Source organism: Macaca fascicularis, chromosome 11 (genome assembly GCF_037993035.2).
Source record: "Macaca fascicularis isolate 582-1 chromosome 11, T2T-MFA8v1.1".
Taxonomy (NCBI): domain Eukaryota; kingdom Metazoa; phylum Chordata; class Mammalia; order Primates; family Cercopithecidae; genus Macaca; species Macaca fascicularis.
Genome location: NC_088385.1, coordinates 48650352 through 48673671, shown reverse-complemented (window position 1 = coordinate 48673671; position 23320 = coordinate 48650352). Strand labels below are relative to the sequence as shown.

At 36.8% G+C, this 23320-nt stretch overlaps 1 protein-coding gene across 5 annotated transcripts in view; it reads left to right on the top strand.

The window, feature by feature from the left end:
• Nucleotides 1–14790, top strand: part of GXYLT1 (glucoside xylosyltransferase 1) — a 60213-nt gene extending 45423 nt beyond the window's left edge. For all 5 annotated transcript variants that reach the window (XM_045366469.3, XM_045366468.3, XM_065524036.2 and 2 more), the window contains 3 exons: nucleotides 292–415; nucleotides 710–882; nucleotides 10080–14790. In XM_045366469.3, coding sequence (XP_045222404.2) covers nucleotides 292–415; nucleotides 710–882; nucleotides 10080–10241 — 459 coding nt within the window. In that variant the 3' untranslated portion in view covers nucleotides 10242–14790. The remainder of the gene's footprint in view (nucleotides 1–291; nucleotides 416–709; nucleotides 883–10079) is intronic.
• The last annotated feature ends 8530 nt before the right edge of the window (nucleotides 14791–23320 follow it).

Genomic DNA, 23320 nt, shown 5'->3' with positions numbered 1-23320 from the left:
TGTTAACAGTTTTAATCATCAACAACTCTGACGTAGGCACAGACATAGGTACCAAAACTATCTTCATTTTAAGATAAGGACACAGTTACTTTTGCTTTCTTTCCTGACTTACTAGTTTTATCACTGCCACATACAACTTCCTTTTGTTATCTTCTCTTTTACTGGAGAGCCCTTCTCACATTTAGGGTTGGAAATGTCACTTGATATTGTGAGGAGTTTGCATTTCTCTTTGTGGCTTTGTAATGGTTACTGTGGGTTACTGTAATATCTTTTGAATGTTTTTATCAACAGAATGATATGACAACTGTACGACTACAATGGGGAGATATACTTATGCCACTGCTTAAAAAATACAAACTGAACATCACATGGGGTGATCAAGATCTATTGAATATTGTGTTTTTTCATAATCCAGGTAATTATCTAAATTCCTTTTATTTGCATTAAAAAATCACAGATAATACTGAGTGAAAAAGGAAAACATGCACTTATCTGATTCTGTCTTATATTAATGATTATTGCTATTTATGTTTAAGACAGAGTAAAACTTTTCTTGAATTTTGCTTTAATTGGAAGAGATCTAAATGCCGAACATTTCTCATTAATTCTTACTTGTAAGAGCTGTATTTTTTAACTAAAAGTTTTGCATAATGTTACATTTGTGGAATTAGGGGTATTTGCTTCATTGTCTGGTCTTTTCTTTATGTAGAAAGCCTTTTTGTTTTTCCGTGTCAATGGAATTATCGACCAGATCATTGTATATATGGAAGCAATTGCCAAGAAGCAGAAGAAGAAGGAATCTTTATTCTTCATGGGAACAGAGGTGTTTACCATGACGATAAGCAACCAGCATTTAGAGCTGTTTATGAAGCACTAAGAAATGTAAGATTTGCCTTTTCTGTTTTTTTAACTTTGTGTTTGAAAATACTTTCAAGCTAATGGTTAGTTTACAAAAATAGTACAAAGAATTTTTATACACCCTCAGCCTCATCTGTTACTAACATTTTGCCTTATTTGCTTTGTCATTGATTCTCTCTCTACTTTTTTTTCTGAAAACAATGTAGTTGTTTTTTCAGAAAACTTAAATTTGATTGTAAGTTGCATACATTAAGGTCTTTTACCCCTAAAAACTTCGGTTTTTTTTTAAAACTAATTAAAGGACATTCTCTTATTAACCACAGTACATATATCAAGCTAGAAAATTTAATACTGATGGAATACATTAATCTGCCATCCATATGGCTTTACTCTCTTTGAACTAGAACAGTTTCTCAGTCTTTGTCTTATATGACATTGGCATATTTCGACAATAGAGCCTCTTCACCCCTTTTTTTTTCTTAGAATGTTCTTCATTTTGGCCTAATGCTTCCTTACAATTAGATTCAGGATATACATATCTGCTCAGAATACTCTATAGGTGGTGAGATGTCCTTCTCAGGCTCTCATAGTCATAGTCCCCTTTGTCTGCCCCTTGCTGGTGATGTTGATTTTGATCAGTCAGTCAAAATGTCGTTAATTTTCTCCACAGTGTAGTTATTTTTCCTTTTATAAGCAGCCTATGGGGAGAACCTTTTAAAATCATGTAAATATTCTGCTTCTCATTAAAATTTTCCTACAAGATTTAGCATCTGTTGTTGGTTCTTGCTCAAAACAATCTTCACTATGTTATTTGCAAATTGATGATTGTTCAATACTAGCATTCCTTCCACATACATCATTTGACACTTGGCATGCATCTGTAAGGAAGAGCTCTCCCTTTTGCACATATATTGACGTTTATATAATCAGTATGAACCCTTTGATACTTATTTTCTCCAGTGATTTATAATTCATTATTTCCTTCTAATTATGTTGATGCTAAAGTTGTTCCTGATATGGACACTGGGAGCCCCAGTGGCTACTTCTTGTGCCCCTTTGACATGTGCTCATGACTTTTTTTGAGTACCTCCTTTATTTTCTGTTCCAACAAAATATTCCAGGTTTATTTTATACTTTCCCTGCCCTACCCTTGAAATTAGTCATCTGTCAAAGGAGCTCTGCTTCCCTTTAGTAGGCTCTGGATGTTAAGCATGTTTATTGCTACCATGGTCTCATTGCTTCTGAGCTTTCTCAGTGGCAGAGCTAGGAAGTATAAGCATGCACACATGATGTTATGTGTTCACACCTGATTCTCTAATTCCAGGCCATTCTTCCAAGGCTCTTCTTTGCTTTCTTCTACTCTATATTTTATCTCCTTTCTTCCACAGTTAGAATCCTGACTTCTATCAATAACACATTTTCTCATTTGCTTAATCCTACAATTATTTAAAATAATTTCAGAAGTGTTCCATTCATACCATTGTCTCCACCCCCAAACCAACTTACTAAAAATGGCTTAGGATTTGTTTTCAGTCCTTCCTCTTCCTCTCCTCTGCTCCCAGACAAGGGTGTGTACTCAATACTGTATTCATAAGTTACTTGGATTAGTTCTTTTTTTCTGATCTTTCAGTGTGATTATTTCATTCATTTGAAATACAGTTGGATTCATTTGTTTCCATATGCTTTCAGTTTTAGTTTTTTTTCCCACTATCTTTGTTGATATAATTGCATTTTTTGATAGGGGGATATTAATACACTTCACAAAGTCAGAATTACATAAGGGTTTACTCTCATGTAACCTGTTATCTTAGCCCTTTCATTCTAACTGCCCCCTACCTCTATAGGGTACCAATTTCATCGTTTTCTGGTTTATCCTTCCTGTGTTTTTAATAAGATGAGCAGATGTATGTTTTGTAATTTCCATTTTTTTACACAAAAGGTAGTTTAGTGTATATCTTCCTTCATTCTTTGCTTTCTATACTTAAAATATTCTGGAGATATTTCTCTCTCTCTCTCTCTTTTTTTTTTTTTAAAAAAAAACAACTGTATGGTACTGTATTTTATGTATGTACCAGAGTTTATTCAACCATTCTCTATGTTTGGACATTTTGGTAGTTTCCAGTAGCTTGAATTATAAATAATGCAGCAATGTACAGTTAGCTGTGTCGTATATATATTTGTATTGTTGGAAGGCGAGTCTTCATGGTAAATTCCTGGAAGTGGGATTATTGGATTGAAATTATTACCTGTGTTCCTCCGTAGGGATTGTTTGTATTCCTGCCAATGATTTATGAGACAGTCTGTTCCCCACATCCTCATCAACAGAGTATAGTATTAGGCTTTTAAAATTTTGTCATTCTGATGGGTGAGAAATTGAATCTTAGTGTAGTTTTAATTTGCATTTCTCTTTTGAGTGAAGTTTAATCTTTTTATATATTTATGAACTATTTTTATATCTTTCTGGGGGTAAATTTTCTTTTAAATGTTTCACCTATACTTCTATAGGTTTTTAAAAAATAACTAATGAAACATAATTTATATGCCGCAAAGTTCACCCATTTAAAAAATATAATTCAGTAGCTTTTAGCATGTTTGCAGAATTATACAACCATCATTATTACCATGAGGGCGTTTGGGCTTTGTCGCCCTCTCCTTCCTTTAATAGTTAAAAGTTCTTTGTATGTTAGGAATATTAGTACTTTTCCTGTGATACATATTGTGAATATTTTTCTACCAATTTGACTTATTGTATTTGATGCCATTCACTTGTATAATATTTTTCATGTAATAAGTTTATCTTTTTTTTTTTTTTTTTTTTTTTTAATTAACAACTGGGTCTTGCTCTGTCACCCAGGCTGGAGTGCAGTGGCACAGTCATGACTCATTGTAACCTCTACCCCCTGGACTCAAGCGATCCTCCCACCTCAGCCTCCTAAGTAGCTGGCACTATCGGCACGTGCCACCACACTCAGCTACCTTAAGTATTTTTTATGGAGATGGGGATGTTGCTGTGTTTCTCTGGCTGGTCTTGAATTACTGGGCTTAAGCAATCTGCCAGCATCAGCCTCCATAGTGGCTGAGATTACAGGCATGTATCACCCAGGCTGGCATGCAGTAGTGCGATCACAGCTTACTGCAGCCTCGACCTTCTGGGTTCAGTTGATTCTCTCACCTCACCCTCCCGAATATCTGGGACTATAGGTGCATGTCACCAGGCTTGGCTAATTTTTGTATTTTTTGTAGAGATGAGGTTTTGCCATGTTGGCTCAGGCTAGTCTTGAATTCCTGGGCTCAAGCAATCCTCCTACCTTGGCCTCCCAAAGTGCTGGGTTTACTGGGATAACTCACCACACCTAGCCTAAAACCCCCCCCTTTTTTTTTTTTTGTTTAAAGTCGTTATCAGAAAGCTTTTTCCAATCTACACTTGGGTTACAGAACAGGTTATAGAATAATTCCTCCATATGCTGTTTCATTTATTACATTCAGACCTTTGCTCTGTTTGGAATTTACTCTTTTGTATTGGGTGAGGAATGGATACTATTTGACTTTTTTCTAAATGGCTATCCTTTTGTCTCAACACCATTTACTTAAAAAATCTATCTTTGGGTGGGTGCACTGGCTCATATCTGTAATCCTAGCACTTTGGGAGGCCAAGGTGGGCAAGGTCAGGAATTCAAGACCAGCTCAGGCAACTCCTTCAGCCCAGCAGTTTGAGACCAGCCTGGGCAACATAGTGAGACTTTGTCTCTAAAAAACAAAATAAAATAAAAGGCTGTCTTTAACCAAAAGATTTGAGATACTGACATTATCATAAATTCCATTTGTAATTTCTGACTTTTCTGTTTTGTTCCATTGGTCCGTTCATTTGTACACTAATAACACACTATTTTAATTATAAAGGCGCTTTGCTATGTTTTAATATCTGATGGGGCTACTCCCTCTTTATAGCCTGTTTTTTTCAGTGTTTTCTTAGCTATTGTATATTTATTTTTCCATAAGTATCAAATCCATTAAAAAATTAAATCTTGTTGGTATTTTTAGGCTGGGCACAGTGGCTCACGCCTGTAATCCCAGCACTTTCGGAGACTGAGGTGGGCGGATCACCTGAGGTCAGGAGTTGGAGACCAGCCTGGCTGCCAAAGTGGTGAAACCCCGTCTCTACTAAAAATACAAAAATTAGCCGGGCGTCGTGGCACGTGCCTGTAATCCTAGCTACTCGGGAGGCTGAGGCAGGAGAATTGCTTGAATCTGGTGGGTGGAGGTTTCAGTGAGCCGAGATCGCTCCATTGCACCATAGCCTGGACAAGAAGAGCGAAACTTTGTCTCAAAAAAAAAAAAAAAAATTGGTATTTTTATTGGGATTGTATTAGCTTCATATATTAACTCAGGGACTGCTAACGTTTTGATGGTATTGAGACATCCCAACTAAGAACAAGGGCTGTCTTTACATTTGTCTTTTAGGAATGTTTTATAGCAAGCCTGTCCAGCCTGTGGCCAATGGGCCGCATGCAGCCCAGGACAACTTTGAATGTGGCCCAACACAAGTTCGTGAAGTTTCTTAAAACATTATGACATTTATTTTGTGATTTTTTTTTTTTCTTAGCTCATTATTGTTAGCGTTAGTGTATTTTATGTGTGGTCCAAGACAATTCTTCCAGTGTGGCCTAGGGAAGCCAAAAGATCGGACACCCCTGTTTTACAGGTTTTTTCCTGTAGGTTTTGAATATAACTTAAGTTTATGCTTAAGTATTGTCTTTCTGTTGCTTTTGTAAATAAAGTTTTGTCTTTTAAGCATTTGCTTTAAAAGTTTGGAAAAAAATTATACTGCCCCTTTTTCCCCCATCCCCCAATTGTCTGTTTTCTCTTTTCTTCATGTTCTCATTAGTTACCTTTTATGTAATTAGGGTGGATTGATGGGGGACATGATTAATACTTCATATACCTCTCGATGGGTGCATGAACCAGATTTCTGTGAATGTTAAGGACCAAGACTTGGGGCAAATTCAGGGGAGGTTTGGATGTATGCTGTTACTTAACAAGTTGTATCACTATCTATGTTAGCTGTTTCACTGTTACTAAGGAAGAAGTATTAATACATGTGATCACGCAACTCTCATTTAGATATGCTGTCTGTTCTGCTAGACTGTTTAATCTTACATGGGTGGAAACAGCAAATAATGGGAGTGCTACTTTGGTTTAAATGTGGGGGTCAGGAGAAAAGCCGATGACCCCTGTTTACTAGGTTCTCATTATTTGATAGTGTGAAATCCTCTGGTCTATATAGCCTCATCGATAGCAGTGAGAATAAAAACACATAACTACAATTCATGGTGACAGAGATTGTTCTAGAACTGTGAAACAGAGTGTCTCAGTTTTGCCTTGAAGGGCCAGGGAATGCCTTCTTGAAGAGGAGGCTTTTGAAGTGGGCCCTGAAGAATAAGTAAGAGTTTGCCAGGTGGGTGGAGGCAGTCTGGGCTGAGAACTGCCTGAGAAAAAGGTTCAGAGGCTGTGAAAAGATCCACGGAGAGGTCAGGCATCCATCTGTTAAGTGTGACTGGAGTGATGGATGAAAGTCAGCAGGGGCCGAAATGAAGTGGATGTGGAGATGATATGCCATGTTAAGGTGATGATCTGCCATGAAAAGGAATTAAAGTTTTCTCCCAGAAATCTGTTTCTTAAACTTGATGGTAGACAAAATGCTAGTAGCATTGTGGGCTATGGTTTTAGTGTATTATTAGCTAAGTTTCTCCTATAAATTTGACAGATGCAGCTTCTAAACAATCAGTTTGTCATGGTATGACTATACTCACTGATGAATTATAAAATTTAGTGTTGATGTTCATTTTAATGTAGCAGGCCTCGTATACCTTCAGAAATTAATACTGTATTTTAATAATGCTTTTTTATGGGTTGTCAGAAGGTGATAAAAATGAAGAAAAGTGCTTGTGGGGTTCTGAGACTTTGCAGGATAGAAGAGAAATGCATTCCTATAAAAATGAGATTCCTTTGTTTCCTTTGAGTATTAAAAAAATCTACTATTAGAGAATTAAATTTCCCTAGTTTTATTTGATCTTTTCTTTGGTTTATAAGTGTATACCTTTAAAAATACGAGTAATAGTTTTAAGTTGATTAATTACACTTGATTTTTTAAAAAGAAATCTTATTTTTTAAAGGATTTCAGATGATTAATTATCTTTTGTGTTTGTTTTGGGTCTGTGTTAACTACAGCTTACATCTATTCATTTTTCAACTTAATGAAGTTAATCAGTCTTTTATGGTGCTCCTGCTTAGTGTTTTTATATTTCCTTATCTATAATTCAGTGAGAAGTGTAATTTTTAAAAGAATTGTGTTCAGAAAAGGATATTTATGCAAGTTTCAGACAGAGGCTTAGTCATAGCCATGGAATGCAGTGAACAGTATGAATTATAAAGGATGTGAACCATCTTTAAAGTGTGAATTCATGGCTATGTCTGCCAGCAAATCTGTTTTTATAGTCCATGCATATTTGTTAAATATTAGTTGTTGAGTGAATAAAAATATTGTTTAAAAATTGCAAATTCAAAATCAGAACAAAACATTTTATGGCTCTATAAGATATTTTCTGCATCATGCATTTCATTCTGAATTATATTTTATTTACTTTACACCTTGTGTATATTTGCATAACTATCTCTGCAAAGCAGTCTTGAATGTTTTCCTTCCCATAGTGCTGGCTTGCATATAGTTAACACTTAGGATTTGTTGGATTGAACTGCCATTCTCCTATATTTTCCAAAGATGTACTATTCTTTGAAAATACCTCAAATTGCCTAATTATGGTCATCACAGCCTCACTGTTTCCTGTTCTTCAACTGACAGTATAAAGCACGAGCTTCCTAAAAATTAATGTACTGGGTCCTGTGCCAGTGAAAAGAGGGAATGATTAACTGTACATGGAAAGGCTTCTCAGAGGAGCTGACATTTGAACTAAGTTGTAAGGATGATGAGTACCAGGCAGAGAAGAAAAGGTAAGAACAAGTCAGGCATATAGTATGAAAAAAGGTCTGGAGTCAGGTAAGGGCATGCGTGGCCTCTGGGAAAGGGACACCCAGATGTAGGTTATGTACTGCACAAATATGCAGGCACTGCAGATTATGTAAATGGCAGAATGCAGTGTCTTTAGACTATATTTATATAGGTGGAAATTTATCTTCTTCCTTAGATTCAAATTGCTTTTGTCATATGGGCAGAAAGAGGTCTAATGAGACACTGTTTTTATTTAAGAAAATATTCATCAAAGGGCTTTTTTTTCCCCCAGTGAAGAAGAAAATATTTTTTAACCACAAACACTGGGATTTAAATCACATGAAAACAAAGAAACTGAATCTCGAGTACTCCATACTCCTGGGAATCAATAGTCTTCCTCTATTCTTAAATGCTTTCATGGTGTTTTCACTTTATTATATAGTAAAAATAATGATCACAGTAGTTTGGGCTTCCTGTAATTTTCCGCCACTCAACCAGTTGTTCATGTGTTTTTTGTACACGTTGAACTATTTCTTGACAGTATCACTTGATGAAGTTTACCTTCTTCAGCCTGGCTACACTTTTAACCCAAACAAATTTGTGTATCTATTTACAGTACAGCACTTTCCCCAGATTTCCACCATTCACTGAGCTTTCATCCTTCAACAGGATTTTTTAACTGAGTTGGCATGATGTTGTTTGCTTAATGTTTGGATAAGTAGTGCTGTCTGGTGGTTAATTAAGTGCATGGACTTTTGGAGCTAGACTGCTGGGACAGAATCCTGGCTTAACCACTTACTGGATTTATAACTGTGAGAAAATCCTCTCTCCTTGTCTTAGTTGTTTCATTGTCAGATGGAGATAATATTACCTATATTGTAAAGTTATTGTGAGGCTTAAATGTGTTAATACATATACAACTCTTAGAATGGTGCCTGGCATGTAGGTAGCAAGCACTCTATGTGCTATTGTTATTTTCATGACATTGTTCCTGGCTAAGTTTCCCCGCCTCTTTTTAAAAATTTTATCTTCAAAACAATTTTAGACGTTTATCTGGAGTATGTGTGATTGATTTTTAAAAATCACTCCAAGGGTGATGGTTTTATGCAGTTAATACTTACGATTTTTCTTGCTCAAAAGATGTCAAAGTTTAGGATCTCTTTGCATCTCTACAGTGACAAAACCCATGTTTTAAACAAACATCCAAGTTCATCCTCTTCTCCATAGATTGACTGCAGCTTCCTGCAGACTCACTAATTGTGCTTGGGGTGATGCTTTCATTTCCTCTCCCTCAGCGTGCTAGTGAACCTTAGGGATAACCTGGGAGATTTCTGGTTCTGAATTTCCTTTGTGATTTTGCATTTTTCACCAACTTCAACTTCCATGTAAAATGTTCTACTTTTAAGCCCCATCCATCTTTCTAATTGAAAATATACCTAGTTGAAAATACTAAATCACAAAATACCTGGTTGAAGATACAAAGATTACACATTATTTCCACTTTAGTACCACAGCCTTTTCCAAAATATATTTCTTGATACTAGTATATTTTATAGTAAGAGAAGGACTCTAGCCAAAAATATATCTTGGGACAAACAGTCAAACAACACTCAACAGATTTATTTTCTGTTTTAGTTTTTAGACTTTTGCCTGTGCCAGTCTGAATCCCCATGAGGAGTGCCTAATATTTAGCGGTTTTCGAATGTGTTTATTGTTGGGATCTTTCTGTGCAGTTAGGGTTCTGTGGGAAATGCTGAACTGTGTTATCATCTTGCATTCCTCCTGCCATATGCCTCTACTTCATTTCCTTCAATTCCAGCCTCAGCAGTATTATTACCAGAGTGGTTTTTAAAAGGTGGGACGTGGGTGTGGTGTGTGGTCAAGCTCTTCTTTTAGCCAGTCTAGCTTTTATTAGTTTCGCCCAGATACTTGTAGGGCTTTTGGTTGTCTTCTTAACCAGTATTTCAGAGTCTTCTCTGCCCTTGTGCACGTTCTCCAGGATTCCCCCGGAGATTTACCATGGCTGTCTTTCTTTAATGGGAGATAATAGTTCTGTTTAATTTATTGAAAATATTTGTTAGACATCTAATTTCTGTGAGACGTTAAATGGAGATCGTTCATATTAAACTGATTGAAGAAGTTTGGAAAATAATTGAATTTATATACGTACTTTTGCCTTTTAAATTTTTTATTTTTTAAAATTTTCTTTCTCTAGTGCTCTTTTGAAGATGACAACATCCGTTCCTTATTAAAACCTTTAGAACTGGAACTACAAAAAACAGTGCATACATACTGTGGAAAAATTTACAAAATATTTATCAAACAACTAGCAAAAAGTGTAAGAGATCGTTATGCCACATCACCAAAGGAAAAGTGATTCTTGGTGACTGCTAAATCAAATGAATGAAAACAACAAAGAATCAGAGGATAAGTGTGAAGGAATCGTCTTGGATGAAGTATTCAGGAAGGAATTATTCATCTCCAGAATAATTTTTTTTCCCTAAAGAAGTTAAATGAGCAGTATTTTCAGGTAATGAAGAATAAGTTAAAATCTTGGGCCTCAACAATGAAACATTTTTTATCTCTGATATTTTGTAATGTAACTATCATTCCAGTATTGATGAAAATATTATTGAATAGTTTTAACCTGCAGACTTCTGTTGACTCATACTCTCAAGAGTGGTAGGGGTGTGTAGATGGAGAAAATGTACCTCAAACAGTGCAAACACTCAGACTGTGAGTAGAGCAATAATTTTATGTCAGCACTAACCTCACTTTAAATGTGTGAGAAAAAAGTTTGTTTACAGGAGCAGAAACAGTTCTGTTTCTAAAGAAATGTGACGTAACTGATGTAACCATTGACAATCTATGTGTGCCTTTATACATTTCATCTCTGTTTTAAAATATTTTTATGACAATCATGTTTAAAAGTATTTTTAGATTATAAGTAAGCTGCATGTTAAAAATTGAACTGTGTAAGGTAGAGGAAAAATACTGAAAACTTTGGGGTTTTAATCTGTGTGTGCGCATTTGTGTGAGAGAGCGAGCGAGCGGGAAATGTAGTGTTTCATTTTGTATGCATTAAACTGTCTTGCCAAAACTCAGATTTAAGATTGTTAAATAGATATTTGGGAATTTGTTTTAAATCACTTTAAATGAAAAACGTCAGCTTTACTGGGCATTCTGGAAGCAAAATGTATTATGCTGATGATAAAGTGAGAACCTTAAGAGTATACTCATATGATGGTGGAAAATGTGATGGACCAAAATACATAAGCTATATACTTTCTGTGAGTAGTAATTTTAGTTACAATGGAGTAGAAAAATGTGGTCCATTTAAACTTGTCTTCTACCTCATAATGGCCTTGCAAGATACTTTTGAAGAAGCAAATATCTAGAGCCTTACTTTAAGTAAGTTAAACAACTTAAGTGGATGATTTGGATTAAGATTGTTACATCCACCTATAGAAAATGTGTTTTTAATTGGGTTGATGTGCATATCTTCCTTTTTTGAGTGTCACTTAAGACAGTTAATTTTTTTTTAAATCTTGAGAAAAATATTGTTTCTTTGGCATTCTTGACCTGTTATCTAATATAAATATAGATTCTGAATACTTAGCATATACTATGCTGGGGCACATATCTTATTTTACCAACAGCATGATTATCTATATGGTTATCTTCTTTTTCTCTCTGATATTTTAATGCTCAAGTAGAAAATCGAAAATCATGAAGGAAAAATATCACCAGTGAAAATCGTGGCAGTTAGTTTTGTGAAGACACAGTGACCTCTGTGGAGACATGGAATGTGCAGAAAGAGATGGTTAGTACAGTTGTTCTGTCGTCTGCAGTTCAGTCAGGGGCAAATTGAGAGAGGAAAGTTTAAGCAAGGTGCATTAGAAGTTGACAACCAGCCCAGCATTCTTAGAACAGATGGGTTTAGAGAACACAAGTTGTAGTTCCTTGGCAGAATGCCGTGGTGGATATAAGAAACTGTGAAATTGAGCGTACTGAGTAGAAAATGAGAATACTAAAAATGTAAAGTTTGGAGGGTATGTATTAGATCTTTTCTAATGGTCCTCAAATAGATCATTGCCTGCCTGACTATATAAGATTCTTGTTGGGAGCTTAAGAGTAGATTCCTGAGCTAGGACTTTGGAGACTGTGGCATGCTGTATCTAGGATGGAGTCTGTAAAAAAGTTTCTAATGAAGAGATTTAAAAATTATACAAAACTAGAATAGTGCATTGATAACTCAACATCCAGATCTGACACTTACCACTATCTTACCATGTTTGCGTCGTCATTTTTTTCTTTGCTTAAGTATCTTAAAATCCCAGACATCGTGTTATTTCACTGCTGTGAACACTTTAAGTAGATACCATGATATCACACCTAACAAAAGCAGCAGCAGTCCTTCGGCTTCATCTCATAGCCAGATTTCCCTGATTATCTCAAATATGCCATCTTCTAGTTGGTTTGTTAGAATCAGGGTACAGAATATAAGTCACATGATGATTTTGTTTTTAACAATCACCTCAGACGACTTTGATGTTAGCTACTTTGGGAACCACTGGAAATTATTTTGCCAACTTGAAGTTAGGATACCACAATTCTTGGCACAGTTGGTAGATTATAAATGTGATTTTGAAATATTAGAGGAAGCATTTGGGGCTAATGACAAGATATGAATTTATATTAGTAAGTTTGATAAGATTTAATTTCCTCAGTGAACGGAGAATCTCAGCCCCATGGGCTCTAGTTGATTGGGACTTGTATAGAGCGTGGTCACAGTTGAATCCAACTGGACTGTATGCTGTGGTCTCACTCATGGTGTGGATTATTTACACTGTCACACACTCTACATGGTGGATCAGTTGGAAGGTTCTTCATCTGGTTTATTTAGACCTGACCTAATTGATCGTTTTACCATAAATTGAATTAATAGTGAAAGCTCTCTTTTAGGTACTGTTTCTACCTAAAATTAAAGGTATCACAAAATGTGTATAATAATTTTTAAATGAATTTTCTGAATTTATCTTTAGACAAGGTAATTCTTCTTTTGAATTCTAAAGAAATGCAGTTCTTGGAGTTGATGAGAGGTTGAATTATAGATGGACAACTTAGAGAATGTATTCCATTTTCATATAAATGGTCTTTCATAAAACATATATCTATGCAGTTTATATAAATTACATGATTTATTATTTGAGTCTATGTATTTTGACCTCAGAACTATCTCTGGGCTACAGTATTACCAAAGTGGGATGCCTTTAAAATGCAGTCAGACTTCATTTGTGTGAAGTAGAAAAGAACTTGGGAAACCTTTAAAAATATATATTGTGATTTACGCTTTAAGAAAGTGCATACTTTTTTCTAATGAAGAGTAGTTCATAATATATAAGGGTTTTAAGGCCTTGAAATAATAATAGTGCTTACTCATTGCTCTCTCATCTTGCCTCCAGTCAGATGTTATTGGTATAGTGAAAAGAAGACCAGATTGTGAACTAGATCTGGATTCTCTTCTTAGTTACTCAGGCATGTTATTTAACCTTCTCTGTGCCTTAGGTTTTAAAGTACAATCAGTGTACCCTTCAAACCTCACAAGATGAGACTCAGAAGAGATAATGGATTTGGAAGCATTCTTTGTGGCTTATGTTAGGCCACACCAGTGTTACTTTTGAAGTTCTGTTTTGTTCTGTTGTTTTCTGTACAGAGCGTTCAGTTTACTCAGGCTGAATGTTTTCTGACATATCTCCAGTATGAATTTGTTTATTTTATGTAAGGAAGAGTTTTTCAGGAAGAGAAAGTAGAGAAGAAAAGAATGATGTAACTAAATCAAAAAAGAAGGAAAAGAGAGGAAGTGAGAAAAGGGGTGAGGAAAGAGAAAGGAGTAAGAATGGGAATGGCAAAGGGCAGAGGAAGAGAAAAGATGGAATGCGTGTATGGAAAATTGAGAAGTAGAGATGGAGAGAAATGGTGTGGAAACATTTACTTTTTGAGTTGTAGCCCTCATGCTACATCCGTTTGTTTGCTTGCCTAGGCTCTCTGGGGTCAGGAAAGGTGCTGACTTCCATGGAATGGGGCAGCAGGACCTGCTGTATTTGGTTTGTTAGTACTAGAGTTGTCTCCCAATCACCCAACTTACTGATCATTTAGTCCCAATTCAACATTTTGTGTGTGTGTGTATGTTTTTTATTTTAAAATTTTTATTATTTTTATGTTTTATTTTTTACTGGATCCCAGTTTGTGAGCTAGGACCTGTGGAAATACAAGTATCTTCCTTTTTAGCTTTATCGTTTTATCTATCCCAAGTGTTAGACTGCAAGACTAACTACATATTCCCCAGTGGAGGTTGGAAGTGGAGGGGACTGCTTCATTAGGTCTGAAGGTGGCCCAGGAATGTGTTGCAGCAGTTTTCCCAGATGATACTGATGAGAGGCCAGGTTTGGGAATCACTGCCCAACCTTGGATGGCAAATTAAACAATAAATTACACCAATTTATTCCTCAGTCAGGATACTTTCAGTTGAACCATTCTGAGTAGATATAAGAGGACAAAAGACAGCAGAAATACCTTAAAAGATATTATTCGTTGTCTTATTTTTCACATATTTGTATTTAATAAATACCTTAGCAGTAATCAGAACTTCTTTGAGATGTTTTTAGGAAGGCCACTGATTTGTTTCTTAAAATAATTTTTTTGGTTCCTTAGAGTAGAGAAGAAAAGTAGGGGTGCAGTATGTCAGGTGTGGGGCCAGTTACCCATTTATTAAATGCAGTTTCAAATGTCTTAAAACAATAATTGCCTTATTGCATTTTAATATTTAATAAAGTAGATTAAATAAAGATTTGTATTATAACAGTTATTCTTTTATACAATGCCAAAGCAACCCTTTTTTGCCTATTAAAGTCTGGCTAAACTGTTCTGATGTTGTTGTTTCTTAATTCATTAAACGTGAAACTAGGTTTTACAAAACTATATAAACTTAAGACAGAAATCTAAAAATGGTACAAGAAAATTCTTTTTTTAAAAAACAAATTAATATGTTATTCAAATATTTAGCAATTAAAGACTAATGAGAAAAACAGAATAGCATATTGGATGTAATAGTTTAAAATGGATTGCATATCAATGTCAGACTTTTAAATAGAAAATATTTATTATCACCTCATTTCTACCAGTAATTTCAAATGTTTAATGGGACTTTGAAAAAGATAAGAAAAAATAGAAATGAAAATTTCTCTCATCATTAATACTGTGAATACTATTTGGAAGGTCCCTGGTCAGACATTTAAATATCAAACTGAAGAACTGATTTGGAGCCTTTGATTATATTTAGTTTATATACAGAATCTGAATATTTACACACATAGCACACTATAGCAACCTCTTGTAAAAAATCGTGAAGATAATGCAGCAGTATAGTCTATTAAAAAGTAAATTGGCTGGGTGTGGTGGCTCATGCGTGTAATCCCAGCACTTTGGGAGGCCGAGGAAGGAGGATTGCTTGAGCCCAGGAGTTTGAGACCACCCTAGGTGACAAAAGTGAGACCCCATCTCTACAAAAAAGTTTAAAAATTAAAAAATTATCCAGGTGTGGTGCCATGTGCCTGCAGTCCTAGCTACACGTTAAGGTGAGGCAGGAGGATTGCTTGAGTGCAAGAGTTTGAGGCTGCATGAGCCAAGATTGCACTGTTGCACTCCAGCCTGGGTGACAGAGTGAGACTCTGTCTCAAAAAATAAAGGAAATTGGCTTTGACTATGAAAAATAGCCATTTTCAACCTTTTTATAAAACTTCAGGGAATATTGGAATATTATTTTGTCAGGCAAAAATAATCCAGGGCTTGAGCATTGCTGTAGAATATGTTATCTGTTCAAAACTTAGCAGAGCACACATGCATCACATGCATTGTCATCAATATTTGAGAGCTCTACCAATGGTTTTTGATGGATGCTGTAACAGAAGGTCTATGAAGAGGATGGTGGTTTGCACCTATTCCTCAAGTCAGAAACTGGAAAAGGTTGCAGGTATTTCAATTTTCCCAATCATTTTGCATAAATGTATTAATATTTTGAGTAGTAATAGTTCTAAAGCTGCAGGAAGGCATCATTGTATACTGTGATATGTAGAGAATACTACTCTTACACTGCTCTTTATCTTAAAATGTTTTGGTATACTGTGAACATTTTCCTCTATTTGGTGTATTTTGACAGTTTTTAAAGGAGAATATAAAATTACAGATTCTGGTCTAAACTAAGAATAATGGAAAGTTGCTTCATCCTGCCTTAGAGGAGTTTTCAGTTCATCCTCTTCTTGAGGAACGATGTGTTGCTGTTACTAAATAAACATTTACTCAATAAACATTTTATTTCCTTAAATTATTTGTCTGGATTATTTTAGCAATCAAAAACAATTGTAGAATCTTTGGGATTGAGGTGCTTGAGAACCAGGAGTCTAGGTGGAGGGCGGTTCCCGGATTGGCTAATTCAGCAGCTGAACAGTGTCATCAAGAGCCTTAGTACCTTCTGCCTTTCATTGCCATTCTCACCAAGTGAGTCTGATGTCTCCCCTTACGGCTCCAAAGTGACCACAAAGGTTCCAGGTGGTGGATGATAAGAGGCTGAAATATATATATATATATATATATATATACACACACATATTTTTTTTCTTTTTTATAAGAGGAAGGTTTCTCCAGCCCCCATTCACTTGCTCTCATGGCCACAACAATGTGCATTATCTCCAAAGCAATCACTTTTCAAAGGGAATAAAGCTCCTATGATTGGCTCTGACCATGAAGATTTGCCCTTGAAATTAAAAATGACCTCCCCTTGATGAATAGCTGCTCAGACAAAGGGGAACAACTTCCAGGTTCTGGATAAAGTTGGTGGGGTAGGAGTTTATAGGGAGTTTGGAACATAGCTGTTCGGTGGGCAACAGACCATGTGTTGTTTTACTGACCCAAGTATTTCCTATAATTTTCAGGTGGATCAAATTTCACATCTAGAGAAGAGCACCCTTTTCCGTCACAGAAACTAGTTTTGCTTTTAAAAGTCTCTGTAGGCTGGGCATGGTGGCTCATGCCTGTAATCCCAGCACTCTGGGAGGCTGAGGCGGGCGGATCTCAAGTCAGGAGATCAAGACCATCCTGGCCAACATGTTGAAATCCCATGTCTACTAAAATACAGAAGATTAGCCAGGTGTGGTGGCATGTGCCTATAGTCCCAGCTACTCGGGAGGCTGAGGCAGGGGAATAGCTTGAACCTGGAAGGCAGAGGTTGCAGTGAGCTTGGATCATGCCACTGCACTCCAGCCTGGCGACAGAGCAAGACTCTGCCCCCCTCCCAAAAAAAAAAAAAAAAAAAGGTAGCTGTAAGGCCAGGCAAGGTGGCTCAAACCTGTAATTCCAGGACTTTGAGGGGTTTGAGGTGGGAGGATCACTTGAGCCCTGGAGTTCGAGACCAGCCTGGGCATCATAGTGAGACCTCCCCTGTGTACAAAAAATACAAAAATTAGCCCAGTGTGGGTGGTGGCACACGTCCGTAGTCCCAGCTACTTGGGAGGCTGAGGCCAGAGAATTGCTTGAACCCAGGAGGCAGAGGTTGCAGTGAGCCGAGATCATGCCATTGCACTCCAGCCTGGGCTACAGAGTCAGACTTTGTCTCAACTAAGATGAGAATCATGTGTACTAAAGAAAATTTAATAGAAAATAAGTCTCTATAATGTTACAATCGATCAGTTTTCAGTTTTGTATATTTTAATTTTTATACTTTTTTTGTCGCAATCATAAAAGGTTTCAAAAGACTGGAGGTGATGATGGCTTCTGAGGAGAGTTTAAAAGTCCCTTTAAATTTGTGATGAAAATGTATTTGCAATCTTTGTCATGTTTTTAAAATTCTTTTTGTAAATTAAAAGTTCCAATTGAAACAATAAAAAAATACAGAAGAGTTAAAAGTATATTATGTGAAATATGAAGGAACTTCCTCACCATCTACAACTAAAACATTTGGTATCTTCCCAGTCTTGTGTTATGTACGTGTACATACAGGAACACAAAAATGTGGCTGTAAAATGGTTTCTGCTTTATGCACTGTTGTATAATTTGCCTTTTTTCACATCATCTGTGACATCTTAATACATTAGATCCACCTCACTCTTCTTCATAGCTGTGATTATTGTATAGTAGTGTCCTTAAATAGAGTACTACACAGATTTCTGAAGTACAAAAGTGTAAGTAAATGAGTTAACTTGATAGGGGAAGTAGAAACGAACCAGTTTCTCATTTTTTGCTTAAATTTGATTTAACTTAAGGAACATCAGAGTAAAACTGTAGTGTAAGTATCAAATGTTAAATTTTTTAAAATTAAAAGTGAAATTTTCTACAGTTTGATACATACCAATAGGTTAGTGCAAAAGTTATTTTTTTATTTTGCCATTTTAATGTTTAATGGCAAAAACCGCAGTTACTTTTGCACCAACCTAGTAGGTAGCAATACTTGATTTTGTGAAACTGGTGTGGCTGATAAATGTTACTTCAACGTTCTTTTCCATATATATTTTTAAAATATTTTGAACAGTTTAAAAACTGTTTGTGGTCTGGATGTGGTGGCTCATGCCTGTAATCCCAAGCACATTAGGAGGCTGAGGCAGGAGGATTGCTTGAGACTAGGAGTTTGAGACTAGCCTGGGCAGCAAAGTGAGATCCCATCTCTATAAAAAAAAGTTTTAAATGAGCTGGGTATGGTGACTTGCACCTGTAATCCCAGCTACTCTGGAGGCTGGGGCAGGAGGATTGCGTAAGCCCAGGAGTTTGAGGCTGCAGTGAGCTGTGATCATGCCATTGAACTCCAGCCTGGGCAACAGAGTGAGATCTTGTCTCTTTTTAGATAGATAGATAGATAGATAGATAGATAGATAGATAGATAGATAGATAGATAGAAAAAAATTAAAAATTGACCACCAAATGTGTCTTTGTCCACTGTTCTTTAACATTTAAAAATATTAAGAGAGTCACTTGAATGGTTAAAAGATATTTTTAATATGTAAAAAATATATATGTGTATTCAAAATTCCAGAAACATATTTTATTTAACCCAGTGTATCTAAAATACATGGACATGTCAGTATAAAATAAGGTATTTCATATTTTTTCCCCATACCAAGCACATATTTTTCATTTACAGTGCACTTCTCAATTTGAACTTGCCACAGTTCAAGTGTTCAATGTCCACTTGTGGCTGGTGGCTATCATATTGGACTATGCCTCTCTAGAATGTAAAGTCTCAAAGCAGGCACCATTTCTGTTTTTACCGTAGTATCTGTCACTTACTACCCTGACGACAGTACTGTACATGGTAAACACTAACATTTGAATTTTAATCGAGAAGTGTTAGAATCTTTTTTGTGAATTTGGAAGAGTTTGAACTCTAGCCATTTAAAAAACAAAAACATTAAGTAAAATGCTTCAGAAGATGCCCATCCTCATTGATTGTGAAATAAACCAGAAGAGTTTCATTTTTTAAAAATTGTAATGAGTGGAGCTTGTATTTTTTAATGTAAGCTCAGTACTGAAAAGTTACAGTGAATCTACTGTGCAGGAACTATAGATGGAAATGTAAGGTTGGTATGTTTTATGTACCCTCTTAGTTCACTTTTTGGAATCATTGATGATTCATGCACATAACATTAATCTCAAATCTGTAATAAACATGGGAACAACCTAAATGTCCAGAGATAGGGAAATGGTTAGAAAATGATACATTTTTCTAGGTCAGTGGTTCTCACCTGGAGGCAGTTTTGGCCCCCAGGGGACATAAGACAATGTTTGGAGACATGATTGTCACAAACACAACTATACAGGTGGGAGGAAAGAAAAGAGTGAGTACTACTGGCATATAGTGGGTAGAAGCCAGGAATGCTGCTAAACATCTTATTCATTGGACAGTCCCCCACAACTAAGAATTACCTAATCCAGAATGTCAATGCCACTGTTGAGAAACTGGGATATGGGTAAATAATAATTGCAAGATGTGATTTGATACAGATAAGCACAGGAGGCGATAGCCACACAGGGAAGTCAAGCTGCTCTTGAGGCGTAAGAAATGTTTCCCAGAGAAAATCACATCTGTACTGAAATCTAAAGGAAAAGTAAGGGCTAGGCAAGAAGGGTGAGGAAGAACTTTATGTATGTATGTATTTATTTATGCTTTAGGTTCAGGGATACATGTGCAGAACGTGAAGTTTTGTTACATAGGTATACATGTGCCATGGTGGTTTGCTGCACCCATCAACCCGTCATCTACATTAGGAATTTCTCCTAATGCTATCCCTCCCATACCCCGCCACCCCATGACAGGATCCTGTGTGTGAGGTTCCCCTCCATGTGTCCATGTGTTCAACCATTGTGGAAGAAAGTGTGGCGATTCCTCAAGGATCTAGAACCTGAAATACCATTTGACCCAGCAATCCCGTTACTGGGTATATACCCAAAATATTATAAATCATTTTATAAAGACACATGCACATGTATGCTTATTGCAGCACTATTCGCGATAGCAAAGACTTGGAACCAACCCAAATGCCCATCAATGATAGACTGGATAAAGAAAATGTGGCACATATACACCATGGAATACTATATAGCCATAAAAAAGGATGAATTCATGTCCTTTGTGGGAACATTGATGAAGCTGGAAACCATCATTCTCAGCAAACTAAACACAGTAACAGAAAATCAAAGATCTCGTGTTCTTACTCATAAGTGGAAATTGAACAATGAGGAAAAATTTTCTAAGCAGAAGATTTAACTGCAAATGCCCAGATGAGAAAGATTAACATGAGTTCTGGAAACCAGAATTAATTTGGAATGTCTTTATCCTGCTTCCACAGCCACCAGCCTAGATCGATCTAGGTAAGCTGTCTCTTAACTTAGATTATGGCCACAGCTACTTAGTTTGTCTCCCTGCCTCCATTCTTGCTCCTCTAAGCTGTTTTCCAAAATGTAACCAGAATGGTCTTCCTAATGCATTAATCTAGTAAACATGCCTGTTGTGCTTACAACTTTACCATGGCATTGCTGGTGATAAGCAAACTGAGCAGGTGTCTTATCTCTTCCTGCTTTTGACTTCAGGGTAATGGAAGTGGCTGTTGGTGAGAGAAGTTTGTACTATGAGAAAATAGGATGGATCTTCTGATGAAAGTAGGCTCCAGAGCCAATGAATCAGGTGACTGTTCTGAGGCTGAAGATATTCCTTATAGAACTGGGGTGCATTCCGAGAACAGGAAGTCTGGGCCTTTGTGAACGACATATGAAACATCAGGAGACATAGGAGAGCCTCAGGATTTTGATAACGACTGCAGATCTCCAGAATTGAAATTTTCTTCCAGTAGGGAAAAAGTACATAAGTTGCAAAATGCCTGTGTTTAGTCTGTTGATAAGAGAGAAAAACCTGTCAACAGATACAGCAACAGCAGATACGGTGGGATCAGGAGACCTTCATTCTATCACCCATTCCCTCTCATTTCATGATCATTTTAGAGTCTGACTCGTTAATCTTACCAAAACTACTACTTTCATATTCTAGGTGATTTCAATAAATACATAAATGATATTTTAAACACCTTAAACTCTTCCTGACCCTACCTCAACACTCATAGTCACAGTCTAACTTTGTCATTACAACTGCTTCAACCTCTTTATAATTTTGGACTTGTACATCTCACTGATCACCACCTCCTCCACCTTCCTTTCCAGTTCACTTCCTCTAGTATCCTGACTTTAACAGTTTTCCTATTCCATGGGGATTCCAGTCTACTCATCTACCACTTTTCACTGCCCCTTGTCCACTTGATGTCCTCTTCTCTTCCCTTTCTTGCCAAATTACATGCTATTTGATCATTATAATTATTTACTTGTGCCTGGGCGTGGCGGCTCACACCTGTAATCCCAGCACTTTGAGAGGCCAAAGTGGGCGGAACACCTTAGCTCAGGAGTTTGAGACCAGCCTGGGCAACATGGTGAAACTCCATCTCTACAAAAAAATACAAAACAATTAGCTGGGCATGGTGGCATAGACCTGTAGCCTCAGCTACTCACGGGGCCGAGGTGGGAGAATCGCTTGAGCCCGGGAGGTTGAGGCTGCAGTGAGCCGAGATCTGAGATTGCACCACTGCACTCCAGCCTCCTGGGTGACACAGCAAGATCCTGTCTCAAACAACAACAACAACAACAAAAATTATTTACATGCATATGCCCTCAACTTTGCCCTCTCTCACTTCGTCATAGTACTTTGGCAAAACCACAACCTTGGTTAAATCCAACTCTAGATCTATTCTTTATCTGCACTAGTGTAGCTGAAGATGGCTGAAGGAAAAACAAAACTGCTTACTGGTCCTACTTTAAATTCATGGCCATGAACCTTGTAAACATAAAAAAAAAAAAACCCACACACAATATATAATTTAAAAAAAAGAAGACTTTTATTTTCTGTAAAGGATTACAGTTGCCATCCTACAGGCTGGGAAGCATGCCTCAGGCCAAGATCAGAGACAAGCTCTTCAAAGAAGGTGGGGTTGGGGTAAGAGCTTTTTGCCAAACAGTTGGCTAAACATATGTATTCAAATTACTGGAGGAGCTATGAATGTTCATGAAGGTCGTCCTGAGACATTTTTTATTGAACATACATGTAATATGTGGTCCATGTTCACGTTGGGGTGGGGGCTTAAGGTCTTTTCAGGACATGAAGGCATGCAAGTGCACAGCCTCTCTAAACCATCCAGAACCAGCCCATGGTCCAGTTGGTCATCTTTTTACATGGAGAAAATTTCTGAAATTGTCTCCTGTTTGATAAAAGCAGTGGTTATGGCTGGTGGAACGGGTTCAGTCAGCGTCTGGCAATGGATGAGCTGCAACTGTTTTAATATTGCTTATCAAGGCCAGTGCTTGTTTAGCTGCTAGAGAAAAAAACCTTGTGGTCATTAGAACATAGTTTATTCTTGTAAATATGGAGTGCATGACTTAACCCTTGTGACGTGGCCTTAGGTCCTCTTTATAATTTGGTATCTTTTTGCCATAAAGAGTCTGTTCTGTCAGTCTCATGATCTCTATTTTACTAATGCTGGTCAATTGTGTGTAAACTGCGAAAGGGAGAGGGTATAACGAGGTATGTCCAACTTCCTGTCCCATCTTAGCTGGGAACTGTTTTAAGGCTTTTCTGGGGTCCCCTTGGCCAAGGTAAGTATCCATTCAGTTGATGGAGGGCTTAGGATTTTTTTTGTAGTTTGCAACCTCAAGGGGCTCTTAATGTTGCCAGCAGTTATGCTGTATATCTCCCTGTATTAATCTGTTTTCACACTGCTATAAAGAACTTCCCTGAGACTGGGTACTTTATAAAGGAAAGAGGTTTAATTCACAGTTCTGCATGGCTGGGGAGGCCTCAGGAAACTTACGGTC